The 19,045-nt window shown below is 51.6% G+C and overlaps 2 protein-coding genes across 5 annotated transcripts in view; one reads left to right on the forward strand and one right to left on the reverse strand.

Moving 5' to 3' along the window:
- Positions 1–103: 103 nt before the first annotated feature.
- PPP1R15A (protein phosphatase 1 regulatory subunit 15A) lies at positions 104–3,693 on the reverse strand. The gene is made up of 3 exons (XM_081515328.1): positions 3,437–3,693; positions 948–2,756; positions 104–524 (listed from the first exon to the last, which is right to left on the reverse strand). The coding sequence occupies exons 2-3, from the start codon at positions 2,745–2,747 to the stop codon at positions 180–182; spliced, it is 2,145 nt and encodes a 714-aa protein (XP_081371454.1). The 5' UTR covers positions 2,748–2,756; positions 3,437–3,693; the 3' UTR covers positions 104–179.
- The window catches only part of PLEKHA4 (pleckstrin homology domain containing A4), a 26,507-nt gene continuing 11,087 nt past the window's right edge, over positions 3,626–19,045 (forward strand). For 2 of the 4 annotated variants that reach the window (XM_081515323.1, XM_081515326.1), the window contains exons 1-14: positions 5,301–5,846; positions 6,318–6,407; positions 7,535–7,642; positions 9,411–9,483; positions 9,600–9,700; positions 9,858–9,967; positions 11,524–11,742; positions 12,097–12,376; positions 13,414–13,488; positions 14,692–14,739; positions 14,869–14,949; positions 15,109–15,258; positions 16,185–16,283; positions 17,648–17,788. In XM_081515323.1, coding sequence (XP_081371449.1) covers positions 6,324–6,407; positions 7,535–7,642; positions 9,411–9,483; positions 9,600–9,700; positions 9,858–9,967; positions 11,524–11,742; positions 12,097–12,376; positions 13,414–13,488; positions 14,692–14,739; positions 14,869–14,949; positions 15,109–15,258; positions 16,185–16,283; positions 17,648–17,788 — 1,569 coding nt within the window. In that variant the 5' untranslated portion in view covers positions 5,301–5,846; positions 6,318–6,323. Of the gene's footprint in view, positions 3,727–5,300; positions 5,847–6,317; positions 6,408–7,534; positions 7,643–9,410; positions 9,484–9,599; positions 9,701–9,857; positions 9,968–11,523; positions 11,743–12,096; positions 12,377–13,413; positions 13,489–14,691; positions 14,740–14,868; positions 14,950–15,108; positions 15,259–16,184; positions 16,284–17,647; positions 17,789–19,045 lie in introns of those variants that run through there. The other 2 variants (XM_081515325.1, XM_081515327.1) reach the window with 2 other exon arrangements.

The following is a 19,045-nucleotide window of genomic DNA, read 5'->3' on the forward strand; positions in this document are numbered from 1 at the left end:
TATCCTCCATGGAAGGGCTAGCGTTTCTGTATTCCCCCCTCAACTGTCTTAGGAACTCAGGAGTAGTGGATGCTGTCAGTTCAGACACACATGGAGACGCTGCTTACTACAAAAAGCTTTATTCATTATATATACCAACATTCAAATAAAGAAATAGTTAACACAAAAACTACTTCACATTAGCCACGCCTCCCACTGAGGTCTAGGCTGGGAGACACACAGCGAGGGGAGGGAGAAGCCAGGGCATGGCTCAAGCTCGTGGCCTGGATGGGGGACATCGGTGAGGTCTGCGTAGGGGCAGGTACGGGGGCCAGGGAAGTGGGGGGGTTCCCGAGACGTGCCCAGGCCCTGGCCCGGGCAGCAGGGGTGAGGTAGGGACCCAGCTCCTCTTGGACCTGGGCGATCCGTCGGGCAAAGCGACTTCGATCTCGGGCGAACTGCTCCCAGGGGCCTCTGCGGGCGGCCTGGGCCGGTCCTGCCCAGACAACCAGGGGATGGACGGAGACCTGCTCAGAGAAGCGCACCTGGAGATGGACCAGCACAGACACGGGGAAACACACACACACACACACACACACACACACACAAAATACAAAGGGCCGCAGGTGGGGAGAAAGAGAAACAAAAAAATGAGTTGCACAACAATGCTTGTCATCTGGCTTGTTATCTCGCCCGCCCGAGAGATTCCCCAGCTGACTCACTGAACGAAGAGGTGGGGCCCTGGTGTTGACATGAGCTCGGAGGCTCCTTCCTCCCACAGGGGCCAGCGTCTTGCAAAGGATTGCATTAACGTGAACACAGCCCTCCCAATGGAGCTCACATGCAACCCTCTGCAACATGGGGGAGCCAGGAGTCGGGGCCTCCAGTCCTTTGGTCCCCAGGCCCAGGAGCACCAGCTCCCAGCCCTCTCCTCCCTAACCTCAAGAATCTAAGTTCTCAGTACCCACCTTTCTGGTCTCTGGGAGAGGTTCAAGGTCTGGATGCCTGGTGGGGGTCTGTGCAGACTTGAGCCGTCTTTGCAGTCGGAGGGGCAGCCGAGGAGGAGCCCAGGGAGGTGGGGGCTTCTCTCCAGGTAGATAGATGGCCACTCGGAAAGGGCAGGGCTCAGCTTCTCCCCACTTCTCAGCACCTTCCCCTCCGTCTGTTTTCTCTCCAGGCTGATAAATCTGGTCCCTGAGGAGGGCACTCTGGGTCTGAAGGGAGGGGCTGGGTCCCAAGTCAGCTGCTCCTGATTCATCATCTTCATCCTCATACTCATCATCTTCCTCTGTGTCTTCTCCTGGTCGATACACCCAGGCGCTCAGGAAGGCACTTGTGAGTGGGATGGAAGAGGAGACCTCGGCTTCTCCCCCGTCTTCAGTTGCTTCTGAATCACAGTCCTCCTCCTCCTCCTCTGTGTCTTCTCCTGGTCGATACACCCAGGCGCTCAGGAAGGCACTTGTGGGTGGGATGGAAGAGGAGACCTCGGCTTCTCCCCCGTCTTCAGTTGCTTCTGAATCACAGTCCTCCTCCTCCTCCTCTGTGTCTCCTCCTGGTCGATACACCCAGGCGCTCAGGAAGGCACTTGTGAGTGGGATGGAAGAGGAGACCTCGGCTTCTCCCCCGTCTTCAGTTGCTTCTGAATCACAGTCCTCCTCCTCCTCCTCCTCCTCCTCTGTGTCTTCTCCTGGTCGATACACCCAGGCGCTCAGGAAGGCACTTGTGGGTGGGATGGAAGAGGAGACCTCGGCTTCTCCCCCATCTTCAGTTGCTTCTGAATCACAGTCCTCCTCCTCCTCCTCTGTGTCTCCTCCTGGTCGATACACCCAGGCGCTCAGGAAGGCACTTGTGGGTGAGATGGAAGAAGAAGCCCCCATTTCCTCTGAATCACGGTCCTCCTCCTCCTCTGTGATCGCACTGGACGGATGCTGCCAGGTCCTGAGTGAGGGCCTCTGGGCTAGACTTACGGAGTGTGGCCCTGGGTCAGCATCTCCTTTCTCAGCCTGTTTGTCCTTCTCCTCCTCCTCAGGCTCTTTTCCTGAACAACATTCCCAGGCCCTGAGGTGGGAGCCTACAGATGAGGGGGACATGGAGGTCTTCGTGGCTGCTTCAGTCTCTGTTCTTTCTTCTCTGGCTCCATTCACGGGGCCGCACTCTCTAACAGCTTCTCCATCCTCCTCCTCCTCTTCTTCCTCCTCCCCTGGGCAACACTCCCAGTGTGACAGAGGAAAAGAGAACGTGGTCACTTCTTTATGTCCAGTAACCGCTTCTTCCTTAGATTCCTCCTCCCCAGGAAGGTCTGGCAGAGATCTTATCAGAAGGCTGAGGGACAGGGGAGCAGGCTGGCCATCCATAAATTCTTCCTGCTCTCTAGGGACACCAGTTGCTTCTTCCCCACCATACTTTTCATCATCATCATCTGAAAGTCCCCAGACTTCGGGAAGAGAATGCTCGGCTTCCAGGTCAAGGCAGGCCCCCGGGGAGGCTTCTCCATCCTCCTCAGCCGCTCCACTGTCTTCGGTCTCCTCTTGAGGGTGCCTGCCCCAGGGGGCACAGTAGGTGGCCAGAGAAGCCTTTGCTTCACCCCCCAGGCCAGCTCCTCCCTGATCTGCTCCGGTTACTGCTTCCACTAGCCAGGGCTCTAGAGGTCCTGGGCCCCTCAGGAGGCTCCAGGCCCGGCTGAGAAGGCCCATCAGTGGGGACAGGAGGAAGAAGGGGTGGGTACCTCTCCAGGGGGCAGGCTGATCGGGCATTTGGCCTGGAGCCATCTGTCTGGGCTGGGGAAAAGGGAGGAAAAAAAGGAGTCAAGTTTAGAAGCCATTTAGGGAATAGCATCAGAGGATGACCTTGAGTCATAGCAACGGAAATAGTAACACAAATAGCAACGCAAGAGTTCCTGCCCCACATTCCTTTCTGATCCCAGCCACTCCAGTCTTTGACCCTTGTTTCCCCACCTCTTCTCTCAAAACCCAGGAGTCCCCAGTTCTCTCCTTTCTTAGTCCAACAAGCCCCCAGACCCATCTGCTCTCAAACCCATAAGTCCTAGTCCCAGGAAGTCAAAACGCAGGTCCTCTACTTGCTTCTCTTGGGGACAAAGTCCTAGTCCTTGCTTCTCTCAATCTCCTGAGGACTGACAAATCAGCCCCCGTCACCCACCCCCGCCCTGGAAACTCAAAAATTCCTATCCCTAGATGGTTACTTCTCTGGGGACCCAAGAGTCTGGCTCCCAGACCCCTCCTCTCTGTCTGCCTCAGGACTCCCAAGTTCCCAATTCTTTCTGCTTCCTAAGTCGGAGCCCTGGGGTTCTTCCCACCCCTCCAGAAACCCTCAGGTTCCCAGGCCTTCCTAAGTACCCACCGGAACTCAGAAGTCTGAGCTCCCGCCTCCTAACTGGCCAGGAGTCCGGTCCCAGCCCCCAACCCATGGGAACCTAGGTGTTCCGATACCCTCAACTCACCAGCTCGGGACTGCGCGTCAACCTGGAGGCAGGAGCGCCGGCTGAGGTTGCCACAAGCGATCGCAGGTTCGGACGGCTCGGGAGGTCAGCGCGTTCATCTCACCCTCCGGCGTCGGGCTCGAGGACTCAAGTTGTCACCGGCTGCTGCAAGCGCTGTCGCGACAAAGAGGCGTACGACCGTCCAGGGAAACCTACAAATACATCCAGGCAGGAAACTTAACGAAGAGGTGACGCTACCCTCAGCGCTTTTATGGACCAAGGCAGCCGGACGTGCTGACGTCAGAGGGGAGGTGGGGTTTCGAAACGTAAACGTGAGGGAAGGGAACGGAAAACAAGGTTGGACTTCTCGCGGAGATTCCGGGCTTTGTGACATCACGCGGCGGCGGGGTTTCCAAGCGTGGCCACGCCCCAACCGAGCGAGCTGTCACTCAAGCGCGTGAACTGCTCAAGCAGAAAGCGAGCTCGTTTAACCCTTGTTTCAGGCAAATGCCTCGCCTCCAATTGAAGACCAGGCCCCAGTCTAGAGTCTCCCACTTTCCATCTGTTCGTCTTCCTACCTGGTGTGGAAGAGTATTATTGTTCCCATATCACAGATGGGGAAACTGAGGCTTGGGAATGCAATCACTTGCCCAAGGCGGTCACAGCAGAGTCTAGATTCATTGCAAAAGAGACAGAATGTGTAAGCCCCCTGAAGGCAGACACTTTGCTCACTGCCTGGCACATAGTAGGTGCTCAACAAATACGTGGTGAAAGTGAAAGTGAAGGTGTTAGTCGCTGAGTTGTGCCCGATTCTTTGCGACCCCCTGGACCATACCCTGCCAGGCTCCTCTGTCCCTAGAATTCTCCAGGCCAGAATACTGGGGTGGATAGCCATTCCCTTCTCCAGGGGTTTTTCCCGACCCAGGGATCGAACCCAGGTCTCCTGCATTGCAGGCAGATTCTTTACCGTGGTGAGGGGATACTTAACCAAAAATTCAGACCCCTCCCCTGTCTCGGGCACAAGTCTCCACTCGTAGGTTTCACCTGCTTCAAATTTATAAAAACAGAACAAAAAAACCCTCTGCTTACACAAACTGAAATTCCGGCTGTGTAGCACCAATGGAGCCTCATGGGAGTGGGTCTTCTGCCACAAATTCCAGGCCCAGGAACACAGTCCCAGTCCTCCCCCGTTCCGCCCCCACCCCACCCCCGCACACTCACGCCCCCCTCCCCCCAACCCCATAATCCTGTTCTTCAAAATATGCCCAGGACCCAAGTCTCCCTCCTGAAGGGGTCATCCTCAGTCTAGAATGGAATTCTCACCTGAATCCGAGGTGGACATTGACCCTGGCCACTTGACCCTGCTCGCTCAGCTCAGGAATCTGGGCCACTCCTCCTCACTGGCACACTTGGACCCGTCCACTTAAAGCCACCCTTCCAGATCCCAGCTCCATTCACAGCCCAGCAGTCCTGAATCCTAGCTCACACCTTTCCAGGTATCCAGGAGTCTGAGCCCCTGCCCCTTCCAAGATCCCAGTGAGCTCCATTCAGGGCGCGCCAGTGACCCAGGCCCCTGACAGCGACCAACCCACTGAGGCCCTGGAGTCCAGGCCCGGTTGCAACTCGCCAAATATTTAGGAATCCTAGCTTCAGCTTTAATGGGACCCTGGTGGCCCAGGCTCCAGTCCAGCAGGGATCTAGGGGTTGGAGAAGGGGCTGGACGTCGCCCCCAACCCCTCCCCTCGGCTGCGGGGACAGCTAAGCCAGAGGTCAGGCTGCGGTGGGGAGGCCAAGAGGGGCGGGGTCAGCTGGGATTGGGAGGGGAGACAGGCGCGTGGGCGGCTGGCAGAGGGAGGGAAGGACCCGCAGAGAGGAAAGAGAAACTGGGCGAGCGAGGAAGAGAGAAAGTGAGAAGGGGAATCTGGGAGAGGAGGAAACAGCGGTCGTGGAGGGCCACGGAGAGAAAGAGAAAGAGATTGTGGGGGAGAGGGAGAGACGGGGCGAGACAGCGAGGGAGAGAGAGAGAGAAAAGGGGATGGAGACTTAAAGACGAGAACTCCGTGAGTCCCAGAAAAAGATCTGGACAGAAATAAGAAAGACTAGGAGAGAAAGTGGTATGCGGGGTGGGGGTGCCGTAGAGGAGAGAAAGATTAAGGGAGAGACTGGGAGAGACAAGAGATTCCAGAGCCAGAGACGCGGAGACAGAAGGTGAGACTGGAGAAAGAGAGACAGGATAAGAGGCAGAGAGATCGGCCGAGGAAGAGACACCATCAGAGACAAAGAGACAAAAAGGGTGTGGATGAGCAGGTGAGAGCGGAGGGCCATGAGAGGCAGCAGCCCCTGAGAGGCGGCGGAGGAGGGGGACTGAGGCTGGGTGTCCCAGCACCCACGCTGCCCTCTTGTGCTCTCTGCCCTCCAGACCCCAGAGCTGGTAAGTCCCCTGGCTGGGCTGCGAGGAGCTGCCAGAGTGCACATTCCTGGTGTCCTGGGACTTGGCAGGGATGTTTTAGGGGTGCATGTGGGAGGGAGGGCAGGAGACAGGTAGCTGAGGGGGGGTAGCCCCGGAAAGAGTCAGGGAATGGGGGGGGGTTTCCTGAGCACAGAGAGGGTCAAATTCCTGGCCAGAGGGCAGGGGGCAAGAATAAAGGGGCCCCTATTCTCTGTCTCGGGCTACAGATGACTTCCCCCCCATCCCCACAGCTGCCAGGGCCGCCCACCTCTCTTGGCATCACTCTTGGTATGCGGTCCCAGGCCGGGGCCTCCCCCAGCACCCCCAGGCTCCAAACAACAGGCTCTTTCTCCTCAGCCTCCACCAACCTGCAAGCCCCTGACCCTGTCTCTATCCCCACCCGGGTCATCTGCAGAGAGAGGCGCACACAGCTCCCTTTTTTCTCTCCTCAAGCCCCCAATGGAGGACGGCAGACCTCGGAGCAGCCTCAGCCTGGCCAGCAGCGCCTCGACCATCTCCTCACTAGGCAGCCTGAGCACCAAGGTTCGACTTCTTGGTGGGGCTGGGGAGGAGCGGGGGTGGGGGGGTGCTCTGGGCTCCCCCATCCTCCTGTTTCCAAGCCCTGGTTTCGGCACCACCCAAGGGACTCCGGGTGTCAAGAGCAAGGATCTTTAGCAATGGGGTCTGCCAGACCTAGCAAGGTCCCAAATTGCCCACCCGCTGAAGCTAGGAATTCAGAGGCACTCCCAGCTGTCCCCACCCCACGGTATTTTCCTAATTTGAAGCCAGACTAACAACCCTGCTTGACTCTGGTTGCTAGGATAAGGCCACTCCCCAGCCGTGACCTCCCCCCTCCCCAGCCAGGAACTCAGTGTCTACTCTTATTAGGGACTAAGAAATTCTTTCTCTAGCCATCCCATCTCCCCAGTGCTGAAATCTGATAAAGGAAAGACCCTTCTCTGACTATAAGGCCTCATGGGGCCCGAGATACTTGCCTCCCAAATCGTCATCCCAGCCCAAAGTTCAGCAGTGACATTCATTTTTTTGTCCTCCAACCCCTCCCCTAACTCATTTCCAGCTTCCCAAGTTCAGATTCTGTAGATTTGATTCTGACCTTCATCAGCACCATTGGCAAGAAAGGGCATCCTTTGGGAATCTGGCCTGGGATATCCTTGTGGACGGGGGTTGGCGGGGGTGGGGGGTGATGGCATCTATTGGAATGGAGAGATTTGGAGCTCACACCACCACCCTGGATGTGGTCACTATGGAATGCCATTCCCTGGCAAATCGAAGGTGTCCTTTGATTCCAGCTGACCCATCACCAGGAACTCAGCCATGTTGCTGGTTCAGATCCCAAAGGCTTTGGATCTCCATCTCTGACTTTGGTGGCTAAGGGCATGCTCTCCTTGGCAATGGACCCTTTATTCCCAAAGTCCCTGCCTAGTGGTCAGTGGCCTTTTCCTTGACTCCATACACCTCCCTCCATCCATGGAAAGTGTCTCTCAACTCTGCACTATGTACATACAATTCTAATCCCCAAACTCAGCTCCCTCCTTGACCAGGTTTCTAAAGACAGCTGAGTGAGGGCCTTGGGTTGCCTGGGTCCCACTGCCTCCTTTCCCAAGCCCATCTCAAGCCCGTGTTCACTTCTGTCCTCCTTGTTTCCTTAGAAGTCCACCCGGGCAGTAAGCAAGGTGCACGCCTTCGGCAAGAGGGGCAATGCGCTCAGAAGGGACCCCAACCTCCCTGTGCACATCCGAGGCTGGCTTCATAAACAGGTAGAGTGAGTGAGAGAAGGGAAAGGACCCTCCAAGTGATGTCAGAGGCTCTGGCCTTGGCTGTCCACTGTTTCTCTCCTTCCAAGTCTCCAAATATGTTTTGTTTTTTTCCGATCCCTGCTACCTCCCTTATTCTGTCAACTCATTCATTCCTGCCATGACTACTTCTTGAACATTTACCCTGTGCCAAGCCCTGGGGCACATATCATGTAAATAAAACAAACAAGTATATAGCTACATCCAAGATGGCAGGGATGAATAATAATATATATAAAAATGGATTCGATGATTTCAGATGGTGGGAAATGAAGCGCTGTGAAGAAATAACGCAGGCTTCCCCAGTGGCTCAGTGGTAAAGAACCCACCTGCCAATGCCAGAGATGCAGATTTGATCCCTAGGTTGGGAAGATCCCCGGAGAAGGAAATGGCAAGCTACTCCAGTATTCTTACCTGGGAAATCCCGTGGACAGAGGAGCCTGGAGGGCCACAGTCCATGGGGTTGCAAAGAGTTGGACATGACCTAGTGACTGAGCAGGAAGAAATAACATAGGGAAATGTGCTGGAAGGTGGTTGAAGGATGAGAGCTATGTTTGACTGTTGGTCAGGAAAAGTGTCTCTGGGGAGATGACATTTGAGCTGAGAATTATATGTCAAGAAGGATCTTACTCTGTTAAGATCTGGGGAGCAGAGGGAATCTGAAAGCAAAGGACCCTGCAGCAGGCAAAAATTTGGTGTTTGGAGCGAGCTAAGGTGAGAGAAAGGAGGAGCAACAGGAGGCAGGGAAGAGTTCTCTAAGAGTGGTCCCAGACCAGCAGTATCAGCATCACCTGGGAACTTTCTAGAAATGCAAATTGTCAGCTCCCACCCCAGATCTACTGACTGGAGAATGCTGGGGGTGGGACCCAGGGATCTGTGTTTTAATAAGCCCTGCTGGTGATTCTTATGTGTACTCAAGTTGGAGATGCCTTGTAAAGCAGAAAATTAGGGTAAGAAATTTGAGATTTATTCTAAGTGTGATGGTTATCTCTGTTTTGAGCAGGGGACTCACATGATCTGATTTATAAATTTAAGGAATCATGAGTGGGGACATGCCCGGTGGGCCTCACTCCCAATTCGGGGCCTGGCTTCCATCCCCGATCAAAGAACTAGATCCTACACCCCGCAACTAAAAATCCCACAAGCCAGGATGAAGATCAAGAGTGTCGCAATTAAGACCTGGCACAACCAAATAAATAAGTAAATAAATAAATATTTTTAAAAAGACCATGCTGCTTCTGTGGGATGGGATTGAAGAGAAGAGGAGCACAAGGTTGGAGATGGATTAGTTCTGGCAGAGGAAATGGGGAGACGCAGGATATGGCTCAGCATCACCTTCCTGACCTCTTTGTGTCTCACATGCCGTATTAAATGGGCCAAGTTATCCTACAGAAAGCTGCTGCCAGTGTGTGGTAAAGTGTCTTTCTGTCCCAGTCTTCCTGTAATTTCCCAATCCCCAAATGACAGATGAGAAACCATGAGGTTCCTAGTGGAGAAATGACTTGCTTAAGGGCCCAGTGTGAAAATGCTGGAGTTAGGAGTCATACTCAGGTCCCGCTGTGTCTAAAATCTGTGTCCCCTCAGCTGCAACCCACTGGTTTCCAGTTCTCCATCTGAATCTGTTACATCTCATATGTGTCTCTGCTCCTCCCCTTTCTGTGGGTCTTTGCTTCCAAGTGTTGCTATCTCCAGCTTTTCCCCTCCCCTCTCTACTTCCACTCTGTCTCCCCAGGACAGCTCCGGGCTCCGGCTCTGGAAACGCCGCTGGTTCGTCCTCTCTGGCCATTGCCTCTTCTATTACAAGGGTCAGTGCCCCAGCTGGCATGGGATGGGCGGGGCACCCCCTCCCCATCTCCCTTTCCTCGAGTCTCTGGGCCTCCAGGTCTCTGTGTGATCCGTTATCCCAGCCTCTCTTTTGCAGACAGCCGCGAGGAGAGCGTCCTGGGAAGCGTCCTGCTGCCCAGCTACAGTATCAGGCCAGATGGGCCAGGAGCTCCCCGAGGGCGGCGCTTCACCTTCACCGTGAGTCCTTTCATCCCCATTGGGCACTAAGGCACTGGGCAGTGGGAGCAGGCATGCAGCATCCATTATTGAAGATAAAAGACCTTTACCAGGGTCCGTGGCATCCTTCTTTTTAGAGGGCCCGATGTCCCAGTCCCCCAGCTCTCTCTTCTCGCAGGCAGAGCACCCGGGCATGAGGACCTACGTTCTGGCTGCTGACACGCTAGAGGACCTGCGGGGCTGGTTACGCGCGCTGGGACGGGCCTCTCGCGCAGAGGGGGACGATTGGTGAGTATAGGTCTAGGCCACGCCCCTGACCCTATACCTCCAATCTGGGTCCGGCTAATCAACCCAAACTCCTCCCCTTGCGACCCTGACACCTTCAGTGTCCAATCACTAGTCTTCTAGCTAAGGCGACTCCGCCCTTCAGGTCCCACCTCCAGGAAACTTCACCTCAAATCGGCAAAAGTATCTCTCCGTAAGCTCCGCGGAACACTTTGTTCACCAGTATTCAGTTCGGTTCAGAATAGTCGCTCAGTCCTGTCCGACTCCTTGCGACCCCATAGACTGCAAGATGCCAGGCTTCCCTGTCCATCACCAACTCCCGGAGTCCACCCAAACCCACGTCCATTGAGTCGGTGATGCCATCCAACCATCTCATCCTCTGTCGTCCCCTTCTCCTCCTGCCCTCAATCTTTCCCAGCATCAGAGTCTTTTCCAATGAGTCAGCTCTTCGCATCAGGTGGCCAAAGTATTGGAATTTCAGCTTCAACATCAGTCCTTCCAATGAACACTCAGGACTGATCTCCTTTAGGATGGACTGGTTGGATCTCCTTGCAGTCCAAGGGACTCTCAAGAGTCTTCTCCAACACCACAGTTCAAAAGCATCAATTCTTCGGCGCTCAGCTTTCTTTATAGTCCAACTCTCACATCCATACATGACCACTGGAAAAACCATAGCTTTGACTGTACGGACCTTTGTTGACAAAGTAATGTCTCTGCTTTTTAATATGCTGTCTAGGTTGGTCATAACTTTCCTTCCAAGGAGTAAGCGTCTTTTAATTTCATGGCTGCAGTCACCATCTGCAGTGATTTTGGAGCCCCCCAAAATAAAGTCAGCCACTGTTTCCACTGTTTCCCCATCTATCTGCCATGAAGTGATGGGACCGGATGCCATGATCTTAGTTTTCTGAATGTTGACCTTTAAGCCAACTTTTTCACTCTTCTCTTTCACTTTCATCAAGAGGCTCTTTAGTTCTTCTTCACTTTTCTGTCACCCACCAAGGGTGGGGTCATCTGCGTATCTGAGGTTATTGATATTTCTCCTGGTAATCTTGATTCCAGCTTGTGCTTCATCCAGCCCGGCATTCTGCGTGATGTACTCTGCAATATAAGTTAAATAAGCAGGGTGACAATATACAGCCTTGACCTACTCCTTTCCCAATTTGGAACGGGTCCCCGTTGTTCCATGTCCGGTTCTGTTCCATGTCCATCAGTACTGCTCACTCTAATTGGCTGCCGCAGAAATCTCCACCCCTTGAGGCTGCCACCTAAACAATGTCAGATTAAAAAAAGGAAAGGCTCTAGGCTGTCTCTGTCTACTTGCCCCAGTGTTCAGGTTGGAGACGCATAGTTTGGGCCCAGCGACCTGGATGGGCCTTGTGGCATTGCACAAGATACTACTCGGGCCTCAGTTTCCCCATCTGCAAAATGGGGACAACAGTTGATAGTGCACTACCTCCCCTTTTTTCTTTGTAGATCCCTGTGTCCTTGTCGGTGAAATGAGAATAAGGGCTATTATAAGATTCAAAGGAGTGATGTCTTTTTCTGTGTCCATTCGTTAGTGGGCAGCCCAGGTCATCTGCACGGCCCCAGACTGGGGAGGGCCCGGGCGGCCCCGGTGGTCCCCCAGAACTGAACAGGGGCGCGGAAGAGGGGCGCGGCTCAGAATCACCAGAGGTGGCGCGGCTCTCCAGAGGTCGTGGCCGACCCGGGCAACTCACTCCCAGCCCCACGGCTGACCTGCAATCTGGACCCCGAATTCGGAGGACGAGGAGCCCAGAGTGAGTTGGACGACGGAGTCTGGGATGAGAAGGTTCTATAGGGCTGAGCTTTCGAGGGCATTCTGAGGGCGTGGCGGAGGGGCAGGGCTGGGACTGGTTAGGGGCGTAGCTTAGCGCTTTCTCGAAGTTGTGTGTGACTTGCTGGACCCTTGCGGGGTCAGAGCCTGTTGAGAAGTCCTAAGGAGGGGATGTCACAAAGAGGGAAATCATTCGGGATCTGGCTACGAGAGGAGGGTTCTGCTCCAGAGGGACAATGAGACACACTGAAGGCAGACCCGTCTTTGAGGCTGACTCGATGGGTAGTGGGATGAGGGGGCTCTTGTTGACGCAGTTCGCCGTTTCTCCTCTCCACAGCCTGTTCACACCCCTCTCCCGTCCTCCCTCGCCTCTGAGCCTCCCCCGGCCCCGTTCTGCTCCTGCACGCAGACCCCCGCCCTCCTCTGGAGACACAGCAGTTTCTGCCAGACCCCATACCCCCCTGAGTCGCATCGATGTCCGGCCTCCCCTGGACTGGGGCCTCCAGCGCCAGACCCTCTCCAGGCCCCCCACTCCCCGCCGAGGACCTTCTTCTGAGGCTAGGGGAGGAAGGCCCCCCAGAAGTCCTCAGCACTGGAGTCAAGAGGCCAGAACACCGGTGAGCAAAGATGGCAGGGAGAGGGACTACAGCTCCCATATGGCCCGCTGGCTGCCTTTCCAGGCTAGTCTCTAAGCCATTGGCCCCTGGGTATCATGGAGATTGTAGTTTAGCACAATCACAGCTGGGTTCAGACGTGAAAGGGAGAGTGAACTTTATCTCCTGTCAGTTCTCAGGGCTGTCTTCAGGCTGGTCTTCGGCAGTTATTACCCCTTAAGCGTTATGGAATAGTCCAGAATAAGCTCCTCTAATACAATGCTGTGAGAGGCAGTGAGAATTGCATCTGCTTCGTGTCTCCAGTTTTATCTTTCCAAGTTGGTCACCCACTGTTTTCTCTGAGCATCACGGGATTGCAGCCCAGAAAATCCACAGCTAACCACAAATGTGAGAGTAAGAGCAGACTGCAGCTTTCACTGGTCCCTGGGACTGTTTTGCAGGCTGTTCATTTATTATCATCCTGTGTGTCCTCACAGTGGCACACAGCTGGAGAGAAGATAGTTGAAGTTCTGGGGGCCCAGTTCTGAACCTCAGAGAGTCTCCTATGTTACTTCAATGCCAGACACATCCTTTCTATATCTGTTATTCAGTTCAGTTCAGTCGCTCAGTCGTGTCCGACTCGTTGCGACCCCATGAATTGCAGCACGCCAGGCCTCTCTGTCCATCACCAACTCCCGGAGTCTACCCAAACCCATGTCCATCGAGTCGGTTATGCCATCCAACCATCTCATCCTCTGTCGTCCCCTTCTCCTCCCGCCCCCAATCCTACCCAGCATTAGGGTCTTTTCCAATGAGTCAACCCTTCGCATGAGGTGGCCAAAGTATTGGAGTTTCAGCTTCAACATCAAACCTTCCAATGAACACCCAGGATTGATCTCTTTTAGGATGGATTGATTGGATCTCCTTGCAGTCCAAGGGACTCTCAAGAGTCTTCTCCAACACCACAGTTCAAAAGCATCAATTCTTTGGCACTCAGCTTTCTTCATCTGTTATTAAGACATGCCAATTTCTAAACATCTCTATTTCAATATTCCTCCCAGGCCCACTCTGGAACCTCCACATATCTCCAGCTCCCTCCAAGGCCTCCTGGGACCCGGGCTTCCATGGTTTTATTGGTAGGTATCCTGGGGCACTGTGAATCTGCCAGAGCCCCCTCCCATGCTTCCCTTCCTATAGTGAGTGTCATCTCATCGACTAGTGTGCCTAGAGAAGGCTGGGCATTTCAAGGTGCCTGCATAGGTGCTGTGTTAGTTTCCTAGGGCTGCTGAAAACTCAGTGGCATATGTATAAGAATATCTCTCCACCATTCATACTATCTTCTTGTTGTTCAGTCGCTCAGCCATGTCCAACTCTTTGTGACCCCATGGACTGCAGCACGCCAAGCTTCCCTGTCCTTCACCAACTCCCAGAGTTTGCTCAAACTCATGTCTATTGAGTCAGTGGTGCCATCCAACCATCTCATCCTCTGTTGTCCCCTTCTCCTCCTGCCTTCAGTCTTTCCCAGCATCAGGGTCTTTTCTAATGAGTTGGTTCTTCGCATCAGGTGGCCAAAATATTGGAGCTTCAGCTTCAGTATCAGTCCTTTCAATGAATATTCAGGATTGATTTCCTTTAGGATTGACTGGTTTGATCTCCTTGCAGTCCAAGGGACTCTCAAGAGTCTTCTTCATCTTTCATTTGAGTCTTAAAGTTTTTCCATAGAGATTTTGTGTGCTGTTAGTTAAGGTAACACTGATAGTTTTTACAGTTATATGAATGGTGTATTCTTCTTTTTAAAAAATTATTTTCTATTAATAGTTATTGATGATGTAGAAATAATATTTGCAACTTCCTTTTACATAGGTCATCCTTGCTGAATTCTCTTATTTGTTCTAATAATTTTTAAAGATTTTTTTTCTTTTAATAATTTTTTCATTCTGTTGATTTTCAGGGCAGATGAGTGCATCATCTGTAAATAATGATGGTTTTATCATTCTCCTTCCTACCCTTACACTTTTCTGTTTCTTAAGTTACAGCATTTGTCAAGATCTCTAATACTGTGTTAAACTGTAACAGTGGCAGTGAGCATCCTTGTTTTATTCTCAATCACAAAGGAACTGTCTAAATTTTCTCCATCAGTTATTGTATTTGCTCTAGTTATTTGGTAGCAAAGCCCACTGGATCTTCCTAAAGCCAAAAATCTGGCAGCTGGTCTACTGAGGTTTGCTTTGGTAAAGCTTGGAACAAAGCTAATAAGGACAAGGGGTGCCAGCTCAGCACTGAGCTACAATGAGGACTTGTTTGGGCATGTGACCCCCAACTTTTCTCTTTCTCCTCAGCCGGGACCCCCTCTAGACTCCACCTTCCATCAAAGCTTGGAGACAGATGTAAGCTCTCCTGATCCAACCCTTATTGAATTCACGGGATTGGGGATAGAATGTTTTGGAAGGTGGGAGGGTGGGCAGGGAGAAGAGCCATGTCTGGTCCATGAACATCTCCTGTCCTCGTTTCTCCAGACTCTGTTGACCAAGTTGTGTGGGCAGGACCGGCTCCTGAGGAGGCTGCAGGAGGAGATAGATCAGAGGCAGGAGGAGAAGGTACAGGACTCTGGGACAGGGGAGGGACACTTGGCCTCTCCACCTGCCCTTAGCCCATCCTGACCCCCAGGATACGAGAGGATACCAGAAGCCAGCTTTTCTCTTGCCCCGAGGCTGGGTATGGTTTCAGAAGTCTAACCATCTTCTCTCTTGGTGCAGGAGCAATTAGAAGCAGCCCTGGAATTGACCCGACAGCAGCTGGGCCAAACAACCAGGGAAGCTGCAGCTCCTGGGAGGGCTTGGGGGCACCAGCGCCTCCTGCAGGACCGATTAGTCAGTGTGAGGGCCACTCTCTGTCACCTGACCCAGGTGAGCATCTGAGAAGGGACATATCTCCTAGGAGACCCCAGGACTCTACAAGTTGTTACTAAAGGGAACTTTCCCCCAGAGACTCTTGGGAAGATAGTTCTTGAGAATCCCTCTCCTTTTGAAACCAATGATCTTGACAGTCCTAGAGGGTGAGGCGCAAGCAGCCAAGAAACAGCAGTATTTAATTTAGCCATTTAAGAGGGGTGATTTCAATATGGACTTCCTGGCTTTGAATCTCAGCTCCCATTCACAGTTGCTGTGTGACCTTAGAAAAGTTACTTAACCTCTCTGGACCTTAGATGCCTCTTCTGTAAACTTGAGATGATAAAAGTAATATTTACTTCTTACGGCCATTGTGAAGATTTCATAAGTATATGTAAATGAATCACAGAATATTTAACGCTTATGCACCTAGTATATGATAAGCATTACTTGTGTTAGCTGTAATTATTGTTACTGTAAAATGGAGACATTAATAGTACCTACCTCAAAAGAATTAAGTGAGAGCTAGGAACAGTACCAAGAAAATGTGCCAAATAATGTTAAATAAGTGCCAAAAAAATGTTAGCTGCTCTTGTTACTGGTACTGGCAAAGAGGTTTCTGCTGCCCAGTGGGGCATAAGGCTCATGGTCTTGTCTGTTCCAAGAATGCATTACATCTGTGGACCCTGTCACCCTAGAGGTGAGCAGAGGTAATCCAGAAGACTCAGGGAAAGCTGTTCTGTGTCTGCACTAGCTGTTCATTGGAATGGCAAGTTCCATACATATGCTGGGGTTCCCAGTAGTCTGAGCAAAGAGGCCCTTGGGATTGTAGTCCATGTAGCCCCAGGGGACGCTTTCTCCTGCTCAGCTAGGAAAAGATAGAATGGGAAAGGATATGGTGGGGGGGGCATGCTAACTGTGTCTCTCTTTTTCTGGGACCTGAGGAGCGAGAGCGTGTTTGGGACACATACAGCGGCCTGGAGCAGGAGCTGGGCAGCTTGAGAGAGACCCTTGAGTACCTGCTGCACCTCGGGTCCCCCCAGGTACCCCCCTGCCCCAAGGCCCCAAACCCCACCTTGCTCTCCCAAGTTCACTTGGTCATCTCAATAAATGCAGGAAAAACGTTTATAAAATGTAATATCCTTTCAGGGGCTTCTGTCATAGCTCAGTTGGTAAAGAATCCACCTGCAATGCGGGAGGCCTGGATTCCATCCCTGGGTTGGGAAGATCCCCTGGAGAAGGGAAAGGCTACCCACTCCGGTATTCTGGCCTGGAGAATTCCGTGGACTGTATAGTCCATGGGGTTGCAGAGAGTCGGACACGACTGAGCCTCCTTCACTTTCGTTTTCAGTATCCTTTCATGATAAAATCTCTCAGCAAAGCAGGAATATAAACTACTTCTTTAACCTGATTAGGCGTCTATAACAAACCTACAACAAGCATTGTTGTTGACAGTGAAATACTGCAACCTCTCCCCCAGTATTCAGAATAAGGCCAGGATGTATGCTCTTGCCAGTTCTGGTCAGCGTTGTACCAGGGATCCTAAACAGTACAAGCGAGTCTAAGAAATAAGTCAAAGGTATAAGGACCACCAAAGAGGAAAAAGTAAAGCTGTTTTTACTTATAGATGATGAAATTGTATATGTAGAAAATCCAAAATAATCTCCAGGTAAACTGTTAGCATAAGCAAAACCAGCAGGGTAACTGAATGCAAGGATAATATGCAACAATCATCTTCCTGTATGCTAATACTGAACAACTGGAAAAGAAATATTTATAAACACTAGTGTTTACAATTAACATAAACAAATCAACTATCTGGAAGAAGCCTAATGAAAGATATGCAAGACGTCTACTCTGAAAGCCACAAAATGTCATTGAGAGAAGTTAAAGAAGGCCTGTATAAATGGAGAGATGTACCATGTGCATGGATAGGAAATATACTAGTAAAAGATGTGGTCGCCACAGCTTGACTTCCCCAGTGGGGATCTGCTGTCCCAACACAATATGTGGAGATTGACAAGCTGACTTTAAATTGTATCTGGAAGTGCAGAAGGCCAAGAGTAAGCCAAGACAGCCTCCAAGAACAAAGCCTGAGGACTAACACAACTGGATGGTGTCTGACTTTAAAGCTACAGTTAACAAGAAGGCGGTGTAGTACTGACACAAATTTAGACAAATAGACTAAAAGGATAGAATATTAAGAAACAGACTCATATTTACTTATATGGTCACCTATTTACAACAGAGGTTACACTGTAGAACAGTGCAGAAAAAGACAATATTTATGATATATGGTAATGGGTCAGTAGAATGGGGAGATTTCAGACCCTTTCCGTGGCTTATCAACTTTAACCCTCCTTGCATTTTCCCACCTGTGAGTAACAAATTCCTTTCCTCTCTCCAGGACAGAGCATCTGCTCAGCAGCAACTATGGATGGTGGAAGACACGCTGGCAGGTCTGGGGGGCCCCCAGAAGCCACCCTCCAACACTGAGCCTGACTCCCCTTCCCCTGCTCTCCAAGGCGAGGAGTCCTCAGAGAGGGAGGTGAGGCCACACACATCTTTCCCACCTCCAGTTTCCTGTCCCGTCTGCCCCTGGCCTAACTCATCCCTCACTCACCTCTTTTACCCTTGATCAGCTAACCAACCTCAGGTACATATCTTAAGCTTTAGAAGCCTCTATTTCCTTATTTGGTATTATGGTCATAGTCCAGAGGTGTGCTGGACCCACAACACAACAACTTGGTGAGTTGCCAACAGCTTACAAGGTCCAGTTGCCTGCATCTCAACTCCACACTCAGTGATGACCTGTTGGTAGCTTGAAATTGACTCTGGTGGGAGTATTTACACCATGGAAATTGGCAAACTGCTGCAAACCAGGGCTCTTTTCTTCCTGAGGGCATTTGTTAAACATTTGCCAGATACCACTGATCTTAACCCCTACCCTGCAGGGTTCTTTTTCTTTATTTTAGTTTAAATATTTGCTTGCAGTTTATTTTGGTTTTTCTAAATAGACATTCACATCTGTAAACAATAGGATTTTGGTTTCAGCCCCAACCCCCAATTCCTTACAAGTTTTTTTTCTCATACATTGGCTAGAACTGCCATTTGTTGTTGTTTAGTTGCTAAGCCGTGTCCAACCCTTTTGTGACTCCGTGGACCGTAGCACACCAGACTCCCCATGGGATTTCCCAAGCAAGGATACTGGAGTGGGTTGCCATTTCCTTCTCCTGCAGGGTGCTTTAGAAAGAAGACATTGTGACTAGAAAGTGCTTGACATAGAGTAAGCTCTCAGGAACCAGGAGCCATTATGGTCACAGCTGAGTAGAACTGTTGCCGGCCCTGATCATCAGGTCATGTATCTGGGAGACCTGGGTTTTGATCTCACCTCTGCTGTCTTTGTGACATCAGTCATTGACCTCATTCTCTGAGCCTCAGTTTCCCCATCTGTCAAAGAGGAGTAATAATAGCATCTCATACGTTTACTGAAGGGATTCAATGAGATAATTCTGGTAAAAAACCTCATTCTCTGAGCCTCAGTTTCCCCATCTGTCAAAGAGGAGTAATAATAGCATCTCATACGTTTACCGAAGGGATTCAATGAGATAATTCTGGTAAAGTGTTTAACACCATGCCAGATGCATAGTCATTATAAAACCTCAGACATGGACCAGTGTGGGAATCCCTGGTGGTCCAGTGGTTGGGAATTCACCTGGCAGCACAGGGGACATGGGTTCTATCTCTGGTTCGGGAGGATTCCACATGCTTTTGGGTGACTAAGCCCCCCAAGTACTCCAACTAC

This window comes from Giraffa tippelskirchi, chromosome 7 (assembly GCF_054371585.1).
Source record: "Giraffa tippelskirchi isolate mGirTip1 chromosome 7, T2T-mGirTip1v1.2.pri, whole genome shotgun sequence".
NCBI lineage: Eukaryota > Metazoa > Chordata > Mammalia > Artiodactyla > Giraffidae > Giraffa > Giraffa tippelskirchi.